The 22,194-nt window shown below is 36.6% G+C and overlaps 1 protein-coding gene across 1 annotated transcript; it reads left to right on the forward strand.

Moving 5' to 3' along the window:
- Nucleotides 1-13,372: 13,372 nt before the first annotated feature.
- LOC141633833 (AP-1 complex subunit mu-2) lies at nucleotides 13,373-21,668 on the forward strand. The gene is made up of 11 exons (XM_074446224.1): nucleotides 13,373-13,727; nucleotides 14,113-14,259; nucleotides 14,384-14,446; nucleotides 14,533-14,709; nucleotides 14,782-14,885; nucleotides 15,363-15,470; nucleotides 15,594-15,690; nucleotides 15,777-15,874; nucleotides 15,966-16,107; nucleotides 16,226-16,348; nucleotides 21,134-21,668. The coding sequence occupies exons 1-11, from the start codon at nucleotides 13,599-13,601 to the stop codon at nucleotides 21,230-21,232; spliced, it is 1,287 nt and encodes a 428-aa protein (XP_074302325.1). The 5' UTR covers nucleotides 13,373-13,598; the 3' UTR covers nucleotides 21,233-21,668.
- The last annotated feature ends 526 nt before the right edge of the window (nucleotides 21,669-22,194 follow it).

The following is a 22,194-nucleotide window of genomic DNA, read 5'->3' on the forward strand; positions in this document are numbered from 1 at the left end:
GGTTGTTGCAACTCAATGAGCTCGATGAATTCCGCTTGCAAGCTTATGAGAGCTCCCGTCTCTACAAGGAGAGAACAAAGAGATGGCATGATAAGAAGATCTTGAACAAAGAATTTCAAATTGGTGATAAGGTCTTGCTATTCGATTCCCGATACAAGCTATTTCCGGGAAATTTACGATCACGGTGGTCCGGTCCATATACCGTCACAAATGTCAACAAGTTCGGTTCCGTTGAAGTAATGACCACCAAGGGCGAAAAATTCAAGGCAAACGGTCATCGTTTGAAGCTCTACCATGAGAATGTGATCGTTGGTGTGATAGAGGAAATGACCGTTCAACCTCTACCAAAGAAAGCTTAAACCGACTCAAGCTTTTTCGTCGTGCGGGACGTTAAACCAGCGCTTCTTGGGAGGCAACCCAAGCTTTTTATTGCTTTTGTTTATTTTCATTTTTAATTTTCTGCAATTAATTGTTTTTCGTAGATTAGTAATAAAAATACTCAACTTAACGTTATTTATTTTGTGATTTCTAGGTGAAAATGAAGAGAGGAGGAATTGGAGTACACTTGACACGCAGCCCCATGCAAAAACCCCGTTCAGGGACGTGGTTTTTGAAAAACGAGAAAACAATTCACGTCCATAAGCGAGGAAGTCAAAAAGCGGATTGGCAGTCAACCCCGATCGGGGTTGGTGGCCCCGATCGGGGTCGTGGTTCTGTAGCTGGGCTGCGTTATTTGACGGGTAAGTAAAAAAAAAAAAAGCTTTTCTATCATTCTCTTCACACCCGACGGTACTCTTTCTTCCCATTCTCCATCATTTTTCTTCACTTTTCTACCTAAAATCACAAGGAAACTTCAAGTTCTTCATTGATTTACAAGCTTTATTCATCCATTAACATCAACTTGGTAAGATCTCTTCTCTTTTCTCTTTAAATTCATCTATTGCAATCAATTAATTGGATTATGCAAACCCTAAATCAATTTGGGGGAATTCGATTTTGTGCTTTTTGGTACTAGAAATTGGTTGTAGATTGTTTATTACATGTTTGTAGTGTGGATTAGTTCACTAATTCATACTATTATGCCTATTGGGATGGATTTTGGTTTGCCTTAAGATGAATTTTGTCTTAAAATTTCAGAAATATGGCACCAAGAAAAGCTCCTTCACAAGGTGCTTCTAAGAGAAGGAGAGGTGAGGCGGAGCCTTCAAATGCAGCGGCGGATGTCCAAATGTAGGAAGTTCCACAATGGCATGACCCGGAATATCCGAATGTGATCTTCAATTCACTAGCTCAATACAACAATTGGTTTATTTTGAAAAGCAAAGGTATGGAACCAACAAAATTCATCAACCAAGCATCTTTAAACAACATTGGAATAGAGAAAAATGTTAAAGCTTTGTTTAAAAATCTTGGCATGAAATCTTGTTATACCATGAATTATAAGACCTTCCCCGAACTCACACTTGAGTTCTTAAGCTCTTTCGAGTTTCATAGGTCTAGGAAACCCGGTTTCATTCTTTTTGTTACCTTTCGCTTATTTAATGAAAATCATAAGATGGACTTAGCGGATTTCGCCGCTATCTTTGATTTGCCTAGCAAAGACTTTCCGACCAAATCACCCGATGATTATAACCCCGTTTTAACTTGGGATGCCATTTCTCACTTGACTTTTCCGGGTTTTGATCATACACCTCATCAATTTATTCATTATCCCGACATAAGGATTTGGCAAAGGTTTATGGGATGGACTTTTTTTGGTAGAAATGAACCTCCGGTGAGGAAGATTGAGTTAGAAATCTTGGGTGCTTTCTTGAATGTTAATGGTGATGAGAAGTGGGGAATCAATATCCCCTACCACTTTGCGGTCCACTTGACCAAACAAACTAACACCAAGAATAGTTGCATTGTCTTAGGTGGTTTGGTCACCAAAATTGATCACCATTTGTGTAGGTTTAACCAAGAGACTACCGGTTTGAGACCTTTACTTGAGTCTAGGGCTAAGGGGGTTGGTCTTGATTATGAATACTTTCTTTCTTGTAATTGGTTTAAAGATGCTCATCCCAACATGATTTGGAAGATAGGTAGGCAAGACTCCATTCGTCTACCCGAGGAAAAGAAAGAAATAAAGGCTTTGGTTCATACTAAGCCTCGTCGTGGAAGTGACCCCTTTATTAGACCGACCTACCATTTAGCCCTTAGAGGTGAGTCAACTACCACCGTTGAGAGACGTGTGGGAGGTTCATCCTCCCAAGCACGTCACTCCACCTGTAGCCTTGAGTCACCATCTAGCATAGAAATGATGAACATGATGCGAGAAATGAACTTAGGTGTTAATCAAATTCGTGATGACCAACGGCTTGCATTACATCCTATTTATGATCATTTTGCTAGGCAAGGAGTTATCCAACCCGAGGGGCCACACCCTTCATTCTATACTTATCCTCCGGGTGGATTTCCTCCTCCATCTCCTATTCCCCCTCCCGCTCCTCACCATGATGCAGGTACATTTGCTCACTATGAACCCGGCCCGGACTGTGGTTCGGATTATGGGGTTGAGGTATTGCAAGGAGGATATGGTGGCTATGGAGGATATGGTGGCTATGGTGGGATTAGTAGTTATGGTGATAGTCTTGGTAGTGGCCAAGATATTGGTGAGTATGTCACTCCTCTTCAAGGGGATGACTCAAGTGGAAGTGGCCAACAAGGAGAATCAAGTGGTAGTGGAAAGAAGAAGAAGAAAGGATGGAAGGGGTTCAATTTTTGGCCCTTTTCTTAGTTGATCAATGAAGAAATCCCCCGAATTCATGCTAGCTTGGGGGGGGGGGGGGCTAGCAAGTTGAGTAAGTTTTTAATTGCTTTGCATATTAGTTTAGATCTTGCAACCCATTAAACATAACCTCTAGTCCTTCTTGTTTTGTGCTTTGAGCCATTTTTATGGTTTGATTGGGTGATTTGGATAGTTGGCACATTGAGGACAATGTGATGTTTAGCTTGGGGGGAGATTGCATTTGCATATAGTGTAGTTTGCATGTAGTGTAGAAAATCTGAAATTTTTTGAGAGAAATTTTTGCTTTGTGCTTGGTTGTTGCCTACTCTCCTCTTTGCTTATCCTAACAATAGCTTGTTGCTAATGATTTATTCTTTAATGATGGGATATTAGCTACATGGGGATGTCTTGACATAGTAGGTGGGAGATGGAGAATGAACCGAATAGGCTTGATCTTGACTTTTGGCAAGCTACAAAATTGATAAGGTAGAACCTTCTTTAAGGCCATTTCATCTTTATTTGGTCTCACTTAGGTGAGTGTAGGTGTCTCCTTATAATGTGTGTTACATCAAAACGCACAAGTATGGTCTTCATGTCATTTCTTGGTAAGCATGCATTCATTTATTTTAGCATTTTGGAGTCATTCACATGATATTTTAACCTTTTTGACCTCTTCACAAAATTTATCCTTAGCTACATCATTGAAATTGCCTACCCTTATTGAGCTAGTAGCTTAGTTGGATAGTGTTTGGGTGCTCATTGGGATATATTTGGTTGTTTGAAGTCATGTGAGCTTGGTCTTAATGCTCAAAAAAAAAAAGAGAGAAAAAAAAGAAGAGATGGAAAAATTGGAAAATGAAAGAAAATGAAAAAAATGAAGAAAGAAAAAACGAATGAATGATAAAAAGCATGAAAAAAAAAGTATGCATTGAAAAAGAAAAGAAAGAGAAGAAGAAGAAGAAGAAGAAGAAAGAAGAAGAAGAAGAAGAAGAAGAAGAAGAAGAAGAAGAAGAAGAAGAAGAAGAAGAAGAAGAAGAAGAAGAAAAGAATTGAGAAATTCTCAAGCATTATTCATCATATTTTGGAGAAATTTCTTATGGTTTGAATTGCAAAATTGGGTTAGAATTGGGATTGAGCATCCTTACATTTTGGTAGTTGCTAGCTTGACTTAGCTCCACATTACCATAATTCTTTTGTTTCCCCTTCTTACCCATGTTTATTCGCCTTCTTCCTACCCATTTGGCTTCTTTATCATGCTTACATGTGATTATCTTTGCTTGCTAGTTTTGACATGTTTACCATATTAGATTGCGAGCACATTATTATAAGTTGAGGATAGTTGAGTGTTCACTCACAAAAATTGTCCTTTCACATATAAAAGAGTTTGAGTGTCCCGTGAGAGTCCATAAGTCAAAAGATCATGCAAGAGGTTAAAGGTTCATTCAAAGTTTTCTATGCTACGCCGTCGTGTAAATCTCATCCATGTCTTGCTTTATTCCTTGCCCATGTTGTTTCGGGTTTTTAAATCGTTATGCTTAGCTTGTTTAGGATATAGCAATTGATGGGATTTGGTTTCTTGCTTGAGGACAAGCAAGGGTTTAGCTTAGGGGAGTTTGATATGTTCATTTTATATATACTTTTACCCCTCATTTTAACTAAGTTTCTATTGATTATCATACTTTAATTAGTATATTTTTGAGCTAATTTTGTGTTCTAGGTGTATCGTTGTGTTTGTTACGGTTTTGTAGGAATCTAAGCATTTAGAGGCTTTTTCCTATGATTTTGTACACCAAGTTCATTAACCTAAACAAGGCCAAATATTGGACTAAGTGTGTGAAGATTTCTTGGGTTTTGCATGAAGATTAGTGGATTGAAGTAAGGAATTACAAATGAAGCCAAATGTAAAGTCAAGCCCAAAATGAAGGTCCATATCAAGGTGCAAGCATTGGATGCCAAGAGAGCTTAGGATGCTAGGAATTTAGAGCATTAACCGGGTGATTAATCGCACAATTAATCACCAACATTGGATACCCTTTGCAATTAAGAGGAGAATTAAGAGAATTAACCGAGGAGCACACGACCCCAATCGGGGTTGCATGCTCGTTGGTTCTTACGTTTTTCTCCTCCTATAGGAGAGGTATTCCTAGGTTTTAGGCATCCCATTTTACATCCAAGTTTACTACATTAAGCCTCAAGCATTATAAGTTTTCTCTCATTAGTTTTCATTCCAAGTTTAAGTTGTTTAAGTATTCCTTAGTTAATCTTTCAATAATTTGTATTTCAAGAGATTCTCAAGCATTTGTTATTCAATCCTTTGGTTTTTTGGTTATTTGTTCTTCCATACAAGTCTTCCTTCTTAAGGTATTTCTTATTACAAGCTTACAATTTACATCATTGCTTTAGTTATCACATAGTTATTATAATCAAGTATTTCATATTTACTTTAGCTTTGTTCTTTTCGTATGTTATATCACCTAACTAATATAATTCATATAACCATGTTCAACATTCCTTGCAATTTAGTTTACATTTTACATCTTAGTATGAGTAGCTAAATTCTCTAGTCTAAAGGCTAGGGAAGCGATGCAAAATCAAACATATAATATGATTAAATAAAGTTCCTAATAATATTGATCAATTGTTTCCATCACATGCTTGTTTTGTTACGCTTAATATTTGATTATCGGCCGTAGTCGTAAATTATATTTGTTCATTCGTTCTAAAGTCGAGAGGCACGGAATTGAATTAGACTAAGCATGTGTGGTAGGACGACCTAGTCATGGACGAGAGTTTCTCTAGGACCCGGTCTATGGTTGACACTAATGCCGTAAGGTGGGTGTCTTAAGCCTAAGCAATTGACAAGATTATTACTATCAAGTTTATCATGTTATTATGTTTACCTTTGCATGAGTGACCCGACCCCTTTAGACTACCTTTTATCATATTATTTACATTGCATTTTTATTAATCATCAACCAAACAAATCAAACCCAAATCGTAATCGACCTTGATAAAAATCTACCCATAGCAATTCACGACGTAATTCCCGTTTCCTTGTGTTCGACCCCTATTACTACATTAAATTGTGTCTAGGGAAATTATCTTTGCATAGGTACGCGATAAAACCTATCACTTTTTCATTGCACAACCCCTGACAACGTGCTCCTTTCCTTTACTTACTCGTTACACTAATCATCCCGCCAATCCCTGGCCGGGGCAGCCTCAACCCGAAGGTGAGTAAACACACACTACATTACCAAAAGGTAATGTCTGCCTCAACATATAGTTGATTGAATATCCACCAGATGGCCTGCAGACCAATCTGGGGCCTGCCTCGAGTAATCACGATTTAAAATCGTCTGCCATAATAAATCTGAAATACGTCACCCGAAGGCTCTTACCATGACGTCTGTCAATATAACCTCAATAATAATCTACATCACCACGAAGGGATGTCTATCAGTATTAAACTGAATAATCAATGCAATAACAGTAACTCCATCATAACTAATCCAACCAACATATACAATATAATTCTTCCTTCCAACAATTTCAATGATATCAACCAACACAATTCTCATATGATCAATTCACTTTAATATAAATCATCCAACAAACATTATCGAGTAAAAGTTGAGTAGGATTTATCCCTACCGGATAAGCAATTCCAATTAAGCAGTTCAAGCAATCCAATAAATAAAGCAAATCCGATCCGATTATAATTCTTCACAACCGTCACCTAATCAAAATATTATAATTCAATTCAATTATTTATTATCACACTTTAATTATTATTTATTCAATTTAATTCTTTATTTACTATTACTATGTTCAAACCCGCTTCAATTACAAAACCCGACTGCAACACGACACAATCACCCAAACTAATTACTTTATTAATTATTCAAATTATAATTTAATTAATTAATTCCGTATGAATTAGCATTACATAAAAACCCGTCTCAATAAACAAATAGAATTAGGCACTCACATCTATTTACCCGTGACAATACGTGAAGACAAACACAACTCCCTCCTCACACTTTACGGCAAAACCGTGTCCAACCCCTCACCAACACCCACCTATCATGACACCTATAGCCACCGTAAATACCACCCAAACCAGCCATGCCCTAGCCTGCACCATGGCAAATCCCGACAGCCTCCTAGCACCTGTTAACACACCCCCTGCAACCCGCACATACACGCCCTAGACCATCCCCGAAAACCCGACACACACAACTCAAACACATCCAACACGCCTACCACCAACACCACCATGATAGCCGTGGCCACCACCGTGGTCTCCCTTGCCCACGGTGGAAGCACCACCTACCACCGCTACCCAGAAAGTCCCACGACCTGACACGACAAAACGACCCAGTCCAAATCCCCTGTTTTACGGTCTTCTGACCACCACCATCACCAACCACCATCCCAGACCATCCCACTGCCACCTATGGAACCGACTAACCCCCCACGAACCCAACCAACTCAGGTTCAAGCCAAGAAAGTCTCAAAAAAGGTATAAAACCGCTAAACAACACCATTGCCTGAACTCGTAATTCCGGCAACCACCGCGCAAAACACCAGAAACAACCACCAAAGGCCACCACAAAGTGGTCGACTATCACCCCTGGTATCAACCCATCCTAGCCCAGGTCCATTTAGACGAGTTTCGTTGGTCAAAATCCGTATAACCATATATTGTATACCCTCTTCAACCACCCTCGAAAACCCGCCTGAAACCGCCCTCTCCCGTCAGTCAACAGTGGTCAAATAAGGTCAACGGTGATTCTTGGTCATCCACGGTCACAACGATACTTACGGCCTGATCTATGGTGATCTAGATAACAAGTTATAATATCGCAAAGTATATACATAAGACGGTCTTAAAGAATTACCTTGAACCGATAATAAAATTAATTCCTTTGCTTTTCTCTTCCTTAATTCTTTTCTTCTTTCTTTTAGATCTCTTCCTTCTTCTTTTATGAATTATTTTCAGATTTATTACGTATTTATAGTCTATGTTTGGGTGTATGAGATACCAATTAGGAAACTATTACTATTACCTTATTACTATTATACAATTATTATTACCATTATAAATTTTATTATTATTATTATTATTATTATTATTATTATTATTATTACATATTATTATATTGGTCTTTCCACAAGTAAGATTAATACATACTTCCTTTACTAATTCTATTATATCACCAATATTATTAGGATAATTAATATTATAATTATTATCACCTTCACATATTATTATTTTCATAATATATTATTATTAATTCCCGACTACTACTCGTACTAAGCAATTAAAATCTATCCATACAATTATAGAACACGGCCCAATGCCTTATTATTAGCTAAGCCCAATTTCGACCTGCTTACTTATTTAATTATTTAATTAACGTCTTATTCACAACTTATTATTAGAAATGCCATTAATTATTTATTTAAATTACATAAATTATTCTCATAAATTTTTATTAAATTACGGGGTATTACACTTTCCTCTCACCATTTTTATTAAAACTAAAGATGAAGATTGATGTCCAAGATTGCCAACTACCCAGGTTTCAAACTTGATTTCAAAGTTTCGGATTTTAAAACTAAAACTCAATACTTCTAAATTTTAACTAATTGTTTTAAGTTAAATATTTATGTTTTATATTGAAAACTTCCAATTTAAAGTTGAAAACTATGGGTTTCAAATTAAGTTGAAATATTTACATAATTACACAATTAACTCACACTTTTAACTGACTATATGCATAATTAAACTTCTAAAAAACTTAATTTTAAAACTCACCATCTTAGCTTGAAAACTTCAAGTTTAGAATATTGCTTAGTTCAAGCATATATGGTTTTTAAATTAATAACTAGCAACTTAAGTTTGAAAACCAAATGTTTGATTAACAAATTCATCAGCGTGAGATAAATATTTGAGGATTATTGTAGTCGGTAAATCTAAGAGGTTAGAGTATAGGGCCATCGATGGCTTTTAATGGTTGCCTGGTTGATACTTGTGGAAGACAGAAAGGGAGATGCGATGAGTGAAGGCATGAGCTAGTTAAGGCTTCTTTTATTTTCCTGGTAGTTATGTGTTAGTTTTTGGTATGATTTGGGCTTTTTTTCTTATAATGGACTAGTCTTATGTTAAAAGACCGTCCTATTAAACAATTTGTGATGTTTATTATGTTTGCTATGTTTTGAATATAGACACATCTATACTTGATGGGGCATATTCTGCACCCGCTGACCGAGTCAACATATTGAGCAAGGTCAAAGATATCCACGTACAGCAAGTCAACGTATTAGACAGCGAAGACCGACGCAGCCTGTCGGCCTGTCACTTGGGTCTCGGCTAGGCAAACCATCCAGACGGGAGACATATCCGCGTACTCACATCCAAGACCTCTCGGCATGGAGTCGGCTCGGCCACCCGGCCCGCCATGGGTCCCTCGGCCGAGGGTAGAACGATCTTTCCACCGCTTCGCCACTTGGCACTACGTGACAAAAGGTGAAAGTCTATAAATACTCCACTTCTCTCATTGAGAAAAGGATCCGAAAATAATCCACAATTCATCTCACAATACACTAATCTGGTATAAACTCCCTTATCTCTCTACAAGATACTTTGTGCCAAGTAACACACAACTTAATCCCTTTTAAGTTTACTGACTTGAGCGTCGGAGTGAGTTCGCTCGGTACCAAGCCGAGCCCTCAGTTTGTTCATTGTTTCAGGAGAGGCCGAAAGGAAGAGTCAAGCAAGGTCATCATTCTACAAGCTTACGTGGTAACAAATCCTGCTCCGGAATTACACCCGGAACAATATTAAATAATAAAACAGAAACCAATACATGATTTTTACCGCTTGATACTTTCACTCTCATACTGAGTATAACTTTTATGATCCACTATAGATAAGCCCAGTAATCCAATACACAATTATTTACAACAATTTATCCTAAAAGCCTACAAAACAAACCTTGCTTTTGGTTTTCTTCCCTTTACTTTAATAACCCATTTTGTCTTTCATTGCTCTTCTTAATTTATTTTAACAAGAAAATTCCAAATCTTTTTTCAGGGCTAATTATTTACTGCGTAATAATTTGTTTCACTATATGAACTTTACCATTGTAATTTGGTTGAAAACGACAACCTTTTATTGTAACTGATGTACAAACGATAAGTGATTAAGATATTTCACCAAAATAATTGATTTTCGATTAAGTAAATGAAAGAATTGACGATAAGAATTATAAGTATATGGAAGAACCCTTTTTTTGTAATTCCTATGATGCAATTGGAGCTTATTGTCAGAAAAGAATCAATTTAGATAGTCCTTTGTGGCTTCGGTGGCGACTATATCAACGTATTATTGCTTCAAGAGAAGCTCCTGTCGAAGTTCACTATGAATCCTTGGGCACATATCATGAGATTTATGCACACTATCTAATAATAAGAAATACTCCCTCCTATTCTATATTTTCTTCCCTATTTCCTAAAATGGATTATTCAGGTTTTCTTCTCATTTCTTATTTTGGTAAATTTTTACTATTATTTTATTCATCTCTCTCTCCTATCACCAAACCCCGCCCAACTCTTTTACTCATATTTTATTACTTTTTTTTTATGTTTTGGCCCCACAATTCTTTATTTAACTCCTAATTATTCATCTCTCTCCTATCACCAAACCCCACCCAACTATTTTACTCTTATTTTATTTTCCTCCTTAATATCCGTGCCCACTAACAAAGGGAAGAAAATATGGAATTGGAGGGAGTATAAAAAAAGATTATTTTTGTATATATTCGAAATACTGTTGGTCATATTTATCTTTTTCGAGAGATTGAAGAAGCTATACAATCTTTGTTCCCAAACACAACATTAATCAATGGTTTCTTAATTTTTACAAAATCGGAGTACTGAAGTAGTGATTTTCACTTGCAAGCCGGCATCATTGTTTTATTTTTTTATTTTTTTTTTGGGCGCGCAGATCATTCTCACGGGTTATAACATTGAACCCTTACCATTGCAAACATTTTTTCGCTCCTTTTCGACTTTGTTTTGTTTGGCAAATGTCCTTTTCGACTTTTTTTTTTGTAGAAGCAATTTATGACCTCAACAGATGAGTATAATTTGCTAACATTCCAAATTATCAACGTGTTATGAGACAAAGTATAAGCATGGTGGCTCATTTGTGAGACACAAGTGTAAACATGATACGACTTACGAGACACGGGCGCGAGCATGTCTTGACTACAACTAATTTATCGATTACTGAAACAATTAGAACATATTATATGCTCTAGATCCATCACATGCGATAGCAATTAGAGGTGGTAAATGGGTCATTCGGGTCGGGTCAGTTTGGGTCGGGTCAATTCGGGTTTGTCGTACATTTTGGGTCGGGTCGGGTCACTTTCGGGTATGGGTCATGTTGGGTCGGATTGCTTTCGGGTTAATGGTTAAAGTACTTTAGTTAGTACTATCTTGATTAAAAAATGTTATTTTGCAAATTTAACTATTTATTAGGGACGGTTGTAACTATAAAACTCTATTTTGATGTATATAACATTAATATGATTTAGTATCAACGTTTCGGGTCATTTTCGGTCACTTCAAGTCATTTTGGATCGTCTCAGTTATGAGTCGGGTCTTTTCGGGCCGGGTCAACATTACGTCAATCAAAGTTCGGGTCAGTTCGAGTTTCGGGTTAAGCAAGTTCGGATCACTTCGGGTCTCGGGTCAGCCTTATCGAATCGGGTCAGTTTTGCCAGGTCTAATAACAATGTTACAAGTTGTTTGGATTTGTTCATTATAATTCTTTTACTTTGATTTTGGAGCGATTACCTTTTCCTAAATTGTAAACCACTTGCTTAATATGTTCATCCGAACTAATATAGTGTTATAATTATACATATTTTAAGACTAATTTATATATGTATTTTATGTATGTCCGTGCAATTTTGCACGGGTCTATGCTAGTTATTAATATTGCCATATTATAGATAGATCTTTCATGCACAAGCTCGCTAAGAGAGTGTCTGACAACAAGAATCTTATCTTTATTAATTCAGAAGACAATACTCAATCCAGGACGTGCCACGTCATTAATACAACCTTTTTTTTTGGAAATTCATGTTATGTGGGACCCGTTAGTGTGCAAAGTATTTATTTCTTCAGAATTCCGTCAATACAAACATGCGACAAATTCCGTCTTAGAACAATTACTATGAAATAATTTTATACATTCCGAATAAATGAAATTAATGGCATATAAACGGTATGAATTACAAATCGGAATAAATGAAACTAATTACAAATTATAGAATTTACATAATTTTACAAAAAAAATTGAATAACAATAAAATTACATAATTACGAGAAGGATTTATATTTAATTATGTGATTGAATTACATATAATGCGAATAAATTACAAGCATAGAATGGAAGGCAATGACTATGGTATTCAATGTTTATCTTTATATGATATGGCATCAGAGAAACATCACCAGACTCCATCAGTCTGTTGTGAGGCCTGAACTGTTAGTTGCTCAGATAGAGGAGATGGCAGGAAGAAGAGGGTGCAGCAAAGTCGCCCTGGGATGTCTAATGACACTAATGGGTGGTTACGTTGCTTGCAATGAGGCTTGGTTATCTGTTGTTATCTTTGTCAGACGTTTTTTTTTTTTTTTGTTTGATTTTGAGCTTACCAGGGTTTGAACCCCTAACCTTGTATATGTATCTTGGTTCCTTGATATAATATATATACTCACATTTCACCTAAAAATAAATAAATTACAAGCATACTTTTTTAAAACTAGATAGTGCGATATATTTGAAAAAAAAAAATCATGACGGAGTATTTACTTACAGTTAAAAACTCGGCAACTTAACTACTAGCCGCGCACATCGAAAATGATAGGTGACAATGATAGGCTACCGAGTAAATTTACTCTTCAACAAACGTCGGGAATGTTCATTTCCAATTAGATCACTGATCTACATTAAACATGTAGATCACTGATATAGAACTATTAGATAATTACAGTAGAAATATAAAAATTAAATATTCATCAAAAAAGATTCATACCGTCCTAAATACATACCCGTGCAATTTTGCACGGGTTTAAAACTAGTTTAATTTGAAATGTCTCATTTTAAATTTACCAAAGTGAAATAAAGATTTGAAATGAGGGGGTTAGAGAGTGGATTTCAAATGAGTTTATTTTAGCCTTACTTGAATTTGGTAGGGATTTGGAAATCCAAATCTAATAGGTTTGTCAAACATGCAAATTGGTCCAAATCTGAATTTGAGAATACAATATTTGTTCCCGAACACACCATAATTGCAAATGAATTAATAACTCAAATCAAGAATATTAAATATGATTCTCTAGAAACTTAACTATGATTTTTACATTATTACTCCATGATCTATTTACCTAGCACGAGTTTATTAAAGCAAATTGGATCATTCAAAAGCCCACAATCTTTGGCAGTACGTAAGAGAGTATTGTTTGGGAGTATTCATTTGACTATATTAAGGATTTAAGGTAATAGCATTAGATAAAATTGATAGTGGCCTATGAGAAACAGGGGGGATTTCAGGTCGTAAAAATGTTTAATATAGCTATATTTTTGTTGTATAAATATTCAAAAATTATTTCTGATATTACCCGGCCATGAAATCTAGTAGTCTATGAACTGAACAATTTATACCCCATACCGACCTACCTTCAAGATCTACTTGTAATTTATCATCATCCCTTTCAATTCAATTCAATTAAGTGAAGTAGACAACATCAAATGTCGGGAGCGGCCTCAGCGCTGTTCCTTCTCGACATTAAAGGTAGGGTTCTTATTTGGCGCGATTACCGTGGCGATGTTACCGCTGCTCAAGCCGAGCGTTTCTTCACCAAGCTCATCGAGAAAGAGGTTTTGCTTCTTTTTTATATTGATCTCATTCATTCAGCTTGTAATTCATGTTCATTGTTTACTTTTGAGTTGCTATAGGGTTTCATTTTCGCTGATTTAGCTAATCATTCCTGATATAGCTACTGCCTTGAGAGATTAATTGACCCTGATTAGTTAGATCCGATTAGTACTTTGCAATTCGAGCTTCAGTCTGATTAATGCTTTTGTCGAATAATACGAGTGTGCGTAGTTTGGGATCTGATGTAATTTCGCTTCTCAGTATAGTCAAAGACTCATTATTTGGTTCCGTACTAGGATGGAAGGAATTAGGCAACATAGATCAATAAACGGGCCGAGCTTCTTTATGTGTCCATGATTTCTTTTTTTTGCTTGATTCATTATTCAGGGTGATCCTCAGTCTCAAAATCCTGTCGCTTATGATAATGGAGTTACATACATGTATATGCAACACAACAATGTGTATTTGATGGCAGCTGCCAGGCAAAACTGCAATGCTGCAAGTATTCTTCTCTTTCTCCATCGTCTAGTTGATGTAAGCTTCATTGGTAATCATTGTACTTGCCTTACGTATCACGTCTTGGTTTCGCTGTAACGTGTCATTTATGTTGAAAGAATTTATATTCGCTATAGAGGCTTTATTGGGGACGTTGGTGCAGGTTTTCAAGCATTATTTTGAGGAACTTGAAGAGGAGTCACTTAGGGATAACTTTGTTGTAGTGGTAAGAGAGATTTTTTACTTTTAATTTATTTATGCTAACCTTCATATAACCGCTATTGACATGATGTTCTGATATGTTACTTGCAGTATGAGTTACTTGATGAAATCATGGACTTTGGCTACCCTCAATTTACAGAAGCAAAAATTTTGAGCGAGTTCATTAAAACTGATGCTTATAGGATGGAAGTCACACAAAGGCCTCCAATGGCTGTAACCAACGCAGTATCATGGCGTAGTGAGGGAATAGCTTACAAAAAGAATGAAGTAAGTCTGACTTTGTTAAACTTTTACTAGATGGTGAACCATGAAATGCTAAGGTGGTCCTCTCTGGTGTAGGTATTCTTGGATGTTGTTGAGAGTGTTAATATACTCGTAAACAGCAACGGGCAAATAATTAGGTCCGATGTGGTCGGGGCACTGAAAATGAGAACATATTTGAGGTATACTGAACTACCTGCTCTGTATTTTTACTTGTGCTTTCTTTGCATAGCTTAATTGTTGTCCCCTCTTACTTTGGAGTTGTGTATATCTATAGAACAAGTTAACATTTTACTCTACTGTAATGCTTTGAGTAGATGTATTAGCTTGCTTAGTGTGTGTATATACAACCCTTCCCCTCTCCATTAGTGGGATCCTTTAGGCATCGGAATTATGCTGTTGTATGTAACCAATGAATAACTTAATTGGGTCAGCTTAAGAGCCTTTATGATTTGTGGTTCTACGGAATATATTTGAAAACAGTAACGTGAATATTAATTTCATTTACATGTTCGTTTTTGCTATTCCTTTAAACGGTTGTTAGATGTGAAACTCCTAATAATTGCTACATTCGTTAATCGTTATAGTTCATGCGGTCTTATATCCGATAAAAATTTAGGACCTGTTAGCCACTTTTGAATTGATATTTTCTGTCGCAGTGGTATGCCTGAGTGTAAATTAGGCCTGAATGATAGAGTATTACTTGAAGCTCAAGGGCGGACAACTAAAGGAAAAGCCATTGATTTGGACGACATCAAATTTCATCAGTAAGTCATATAGCTACATTTGTTGCTAGTAATAGACTGATCGTCAATGAAAGTCAGATTTATTCCATTGATAGTGTTCTTACTGCGGGATTGTTTATGTTTTTTTTAATTTTTTTGCAACAGGTGTGTGCGTTTAGCACGCTTTGAAAATGATAGGACAATATCATTCATACCACCTGATGGAGCCTTTGATCTCATGACATATAGACTCAGCACTCAGGTTCTTTTCTTCTCTTTAGTTGTATAGCCTCTACCTCTTACGTTAAATTGTCTGTTTCGTGAAGGCTGGTAATTATTTGGCATCAGGTAAAGCCTTTAATTTGGGTGGAAGCCCAGATTGAGAGACACTCAAGAAGTCGTATTGAGATTATGGTGAAAGCCCGAAGTCAGTTTAAGGAGCGAAGGTATAATGTTGTTTGTTACTGGTTTTACCCACTGCAGTTGCCTGTTTCTGGTCGCGATCACTAAATACCCTTTGTGATTTAATATTGACAGCACTGCAACAAATGTTGAGATTGAACTGCCTGTGCCATCTGATGCAACCAATCCAAATATTCGCACATCAATGGGTTCTGCTTCGTATGCACCCGAGAAGGATGCTTTAGTCTGGAAAATCAAATCTTTTCCAGGTGGCAAGGTTGTATTTTGCTATATTTGGCATTGAGTTTTGACTATACCTGGAGAATGGATAATAAGTAATTAACCTATTGTATCTGAAACATATCCTAAAGCTCTTTTTATTTGGCAATTTTCAGGAATACATGCTGAGGGCCGAGTTTAGCCTTCCTAGTATCCAAAGTGACGAAGCAACTCCTGAAAGAAAAGCACCTATTCGTGTGAAGTTCGAGATTCCCTATTTTACTGTGTCAGGAATTCAGGTAATTTGGTATCTAGAAGACATGAAGTTCGGTGATTTTTTTTTTTTTTTTTTTTTTTTTTTTTTTTTTTTTGCTTCGTGTCACGCTTTATTTAATCTAGAATAATGATTTAATTCTAATAAAAAAAGTTGCTACTGTTCCCGATTCTGCTTGTGTAGGCATTTTTTATCTATATATTACTCCCTCCTATTCTAAATAAACTTCCCAATTTCTTTTTTCGTCTATTCACAATAACTTCCCTATTTCCTTTTTTGGGAAGTGTTTGTGTGGTTCAAATTTAATTGTATGATGAGGTAGTGTATTTGTGTGGTCCAAATTTAATTATATGGTGGGGTAATGTGTTTCCTACTTTCCTTAGTTTTTGTGCGAAAATGAAAGGGGAAGTTTATTTAGAATAGGAGGGAGTATGTCATAAGACTCGTAACTAAAACCTTCACAAAGAGAAGAAGTGTCTGTTTGTGCACACCCATGAATTTTAGTTTGGTACTGCAGAAAAAACCTACATAATCGAGAAATAATTTTTCTCCTTCTCTGATGCATTATCGTTGTCTTCATTCAAGCACCAATGCACCATCTGTTTTCTCATTCCACTAAACTTGTCCGTATTTGAAATCTTTTCGTCTTTAAATTTGTAACATCCAGCTAGAACATTGGTGGGTATCTTGTAGCTCTTAAGTATTTCTAGTAAATTCATGTTGGTTTAATGCTATAAAATGTGGAACTTCTTCTGATTATTTTTAGGAGGTATACTTCTGTGAATTTGTGGATTAGTGAGACTCAGCTGTATCACCTTCTGTTGTAGGGAGTCCTTTGCTAATGAGTAATGACTTGGTGTGTTGTTGATTTATGTGAAGAAAGAAAAGTTGTGGTGGTGTGATCTTTATAAACTTTGATTTAGGATGGCCACCATTTCCATTAGTTTGTTTGAAAGGGAGCCCTGATAGCAAATGCTAGTGATAATGTTGCTATCACTGTTCTTGGCAGCATATAATCATTTTAGAATTTAGAATATATTATTCGTGGTTTATACACCTTTATTAGATAAGTAATAAAGTAAGTAGCTCAAAAGATTAAATGCCCGAGGATTCCTAATGAAAATAAGTAACACTTTGCTGTGCAAATGATATTAGTTGTGGGACTTGAGGCTAAGCAAGGGTGAAACCTTTCTTTCCTATGCCTGTTCCCTAAGGAATCACCATTGTGCATTGTCGTCCAAGATGCTAACTATTCTTCTAAACTTCAAGTTAGTGCGCAACGACTTCTTATGAAGAAAGGATTCACCATTGTCCATTGGTACATACTCGTGAGATTAAGAAAGATCGAATCACAAGTGAAGGATTCAGATTTTTTTTTTCCTGCCAGAAGAGAAAAAGGATAAAAAAGTATTTCCCTCTCGGCCATTCAAGATTATCAGAAGAAATTCTGGACGGAATAAAATATTTGACTTTACCTTTGTCTACGCAATAAACTTCACGAGAGTGAGTGAAAAAAGCAAAGAGCTATTTTAGGAAACCTAGGAAGAAATGGAATGGGGATATACTCATTAACCAACCTTTGGAGAGCTGGACCTCGATACAACCCCGTGGTGGTGCTAGGGTGACTAGTAGTTATTGTCGGCCGTCTTAGTTCATAAATGTATCCATTGCCAAAGGAAGTGCTGAAGTAAAACACTCAAGACTCGGTTTTTGGACGATTAAGACTCGATTTTAACAGTGAAACGGACTGTTTAATTGTGAATAAAATGACTAGATTTTGGACAGAAACTCTAGAACTCGTTTTGAACACTCAAACGGACTGGTTATGACCACGACTCTGATTTGGAAAACACTCGAATTTTGGATTGCAAGTATGATTAGAATTGAGTGACTTGGGATATGACTTAATCTAAGCACTAAGCCACTAGATTAAGCTTAAGAGGGATCCAAGCACTAAGCAATGGAATCACTCAACTCTAAGCACAAAGCAAAAGAGAGTTTTCTTGCACTAAGCAAAGAAGATTAGTAGAAAGCAAAGCTTCTAACTTGTGTTTTTCATTCATCAATTCTGAATTTTGCTAAAGGTAAGCTTTGCTTTTATAGACCAAGCAAAGTAATCCTCACCTTACATTCAAATACTAATCTAAGGGCTCATAGAGACCCACAAAAAAACCGTGCAAGCTTGGTCCCAAGGACCTTACACAAGTTGAAAATCAAAAGCTAAAAACAAGGAAAGTAAACTAATAAGACAATGATTATTTAAACATAGAGTAAACTCTTTTGGAAGCATCAAGGGGTCCGGCCAAGCTTGTATAAGAGTAGTAGAGCAGCAAAAAGAAGCCTTGGTGGTGTCTTGGTTAGTTTAGGAAGGTTGAAAGTGACTTGAAAGCGACCTTGTACCTTCCTCTTGCAAACCGTGTAAGCTAGGGCCACCCGGTTTTGTTTCATGCCTTTCTCTATGATTATCACCTTTCCAAGACACAAGCTCCTAGACAAAAATACTCTAAACTCATCATAGAAGAGTCCTAGGCCATAAAATGCCCCATGTTCTTAGACGGATTTCGAATTGGACCCTATTTCGGTCAAGGGACCAAAACCGGGTTCAAGCTTGCTTGTTGTGGATTGTTTTGCTTCAAGTGCAACTGTGCAAGAGGCTAAATTTGAAGTCGTTAATTCACGCCCCATGAATGATCTAGACCAATATGGAATCACTCCAAACATTATGGAAAGCTTTCGTAGGTTTATGTATTGTGTACACAAAGTCTTGTTTTATCCTATATGACTGTCAAATATGCTAGTCATGCAGTCATTAATATTTTCTGTTTCTGTGTCAAACTACCCTCTTTTTTTTTTTGGCAAAAATGTCTCAATAAGAGGCCATGGTGGTCTAGTGTTCTAGGTATTGACAATTTTAAAACCAACCGTCATTCACTTGGTATTGGTAATGTATAGTTAAAGTAGATTGTTACACACTCCAGATGTCTTCTTGTGGCACTATGGTGCGAGGGAATGAAAATTGTCGTAGAGCATTCTACAGGCTACAGGTGTACATTGATTGTGGGGATGACAATTTTAATCAGTATCAACAATAAAATGGAGTTCCATGTCGCCTGCAATCAAGTATCCGCGTGACACAAAAGTAGTCATCGTTGTCAACCTGAAATTTTTCTGATACTATCGCCCGTAATGGTCTTGAAACGATAGAAATGAAGGTGACTTCCCGTGGCCGAAATGCGGAATCGCTTGATATCTATCGAATATCTCTTTTGGGCATGTGTTGTCTCTATTTCTAGATTTCTTCGATGGCTAAAATGACACATTACTTAAGAAAATAATAAATAATTCAAAAATAGCGAGGAGAAAAGTAGGTGGGTCATTGACATGGGAGAGAAAAGAAAGACCAAAAGTGAAAGTAGAAGAAATCAAAGAAATGGACCAAAATAAAATAGTGGAAAAATTAGTGACAAAGGAGGGAGTAGTTATCCTTCTAAATCATAATTAAATTGATATGATGTATACTGTCATGTGGCCTTATATATTATACCTTAGTGATCATTGATGATAAGAAGCCATTTTCTTGAGCATCCTAATAGTGTTAACTAATCTTAGTGCTTTGGTATCCAAACGATCTAAGGTGTGGACGTGTGGGTCTCTTGGCCAAGTGAAGGCCATAAATGATCTTAGGTAGTTACCTGAAAAGGCCAAATTTGAAGGTGATAATTAAGTTCGGGATGGTTTCCAGGGAAACTATTGTTGAATCACTTTGAATATACGTGAAGCTTTCTAAGAGTTTCACTTTATCCAAGATGACTAAACATCGGCTAATTTTGCCATAGAAGAGGAGTTAGGAGAGCTATGAGTCAAATTACCATTTTTTTTTTTTTTTGCAAAAATAAGCCTCGAGTAAGGGTAAGGTGGTTAAGAGTGTCATTCTAGCGTAGCAAATTCCGGGAATGGTAACAACTTTAGTAGTATTACCCTAGTGTCTCAAAGTTTCTTACAAATAATAGGGTAAAGGAGGTCGAATGTACGAAATCTTTCATGGTTATACCCTTTTTGGATGAGCATTATGAAAATTATGTAAAATCGAATGACCGCTACTTTACATTAATAGTGAGGACAACTAAATTACTGACCCCTTTGACTTAATTCTACCATTAAGACTTAAGAACCCATGGTTCCGAATTGAATGAAAATAATTGTGAAGCATTTTACGGTGCACATTGTCTGGGCGCTTATTGGTAGTAATAACAATTGATCTAATATCATGCAATAAAATGGTGTACACCGTAAGTTGGGAGTTGGTAAATCCCATGTGATAGGGCATGATGGATTGAAACGCCGCTAGATAGCTTACCAAGCTCCATGCGACACAAAGGTAGTCATTTTGTGGATATGAGTAAGTGTTCTTCAATCCTTTCTGCCCCGGTCATCCGAAAGAGTTCTGAAAGGTTAAATTTTAAGAATGTAAGTCATGCCTGACACGGCTTCCCAGGCCTGTGTGATGAAATACTTGAAGATTGTTAGATGTCTTATGAAACAAATTTGAGCCCTTTTCAATTACAACGGCCTTAGATGTCATATCTTACTATTATTGTTCTGTTTGAGTACATCATATGTATCAGTGCATCAGTGTCTTTTCTTCCCCTACCCCTTGCCTTGCACAAATGGTCACGAACAGCCAACCTTGTGTTATTTTTTGTGGTGTGCCATGTGCATCCTCTCTTGTCTGCCTGATAGAGTGGTGGTTTGCTCTGAACTATGTTGAAATTTGAATTTTTGTAATTTATACCCTCCATTGGATATGCAGGTTCGTTATCTGAAGATCATCGAAAAAAGTGGATACCAGGCTTTGCCTTGGGTGAGGTACATAACTATGGCCGGGGAATATGAGCTGAGGCTAATGTAAGCACCAACAGTGAATCAAGTGCTCCATCTGGGTTCAAGACTGGAGAGTCTGTTAGGACACTTCCCAGAAAAATTGGTTTCATTACTTTGGAGAAGTCTCATAAATCACTTCACCTTGACCCTATCAGAATCCCTGATAGTTGCGGCATGTATGAATTAATTGTGAAGGAAAGCCTCCGGGACGATAATACTGCGTTCTAGTCCTCTTGCTAGGTTATTGATTGAGTTTTTGCTCGTTGGTTTTGTTCATTTTATTCTACAGGTGGTGCTTGCAAGAGGGTTTTTGCTTTATAGGAGTATTATGTTTGTAACTACATCTGTTTGTCTCCATACTCGTGTATTTTGCATAAACTCCAATTTTTAACGTTTATGAACAAAAAAGATCAAAAATTGTATTGAAGTGTTGCCCAGAGATAATTGTTGATTGATTTTCGGAATCGCAGATGAAAATAGAGGATAGGGCCTTCACCCTTTTTGTTAGAGTTCAAGCGTTATAGGGATAATTGGACACTTCCAAAGGACTCAATTAGTTTTACACCGATGAGAATTTTATGGCCTGCCTTCTCAGTTCTCACTATGAGAATTTTACTGCTATAAGCATTTTATGTCTATTTAGTATTTACGTATGGCTGTCATCATGTGACTCGTTGAGTCGTTGGTTGAGACTTGAGAACTTGGTGCATGAACCACAAATCCATGGTTCCAAGGCTTGGTATGCACATTTATGTTCAGGTGATAGTAATGATATGATGATGACCAACAAAAAAAGTATGGCCTCCCTTTCCACTTAGAAGTGCTTTCTCATTTCTTTTGAAAAAAATGAAAGGTCTATAAAATAGACGATAGTCTGGACTCTAGAATGAATTAGGTAAGAGCAAGTCTCTTGTAAAATCCAATGGTCATGAGAAACACATAGAAAGGTACAAATTATTCCCGCTCTTTCACACATAAAAAAACAGATTT

This window comes from Silene latifolia, chromosome Y, assembly GCF_048544455.1.
Source record: "Silene latifolia isolate original U9 population chromosome Y, ASM4854445v1, whole genome shotgun sequence".
NCBI lineage: Eukaryota > Viridiplantae > Streptophyta > Magnoliopsida > Caryophyllales > Caryophyllaceae > Silene > Silene latifolia.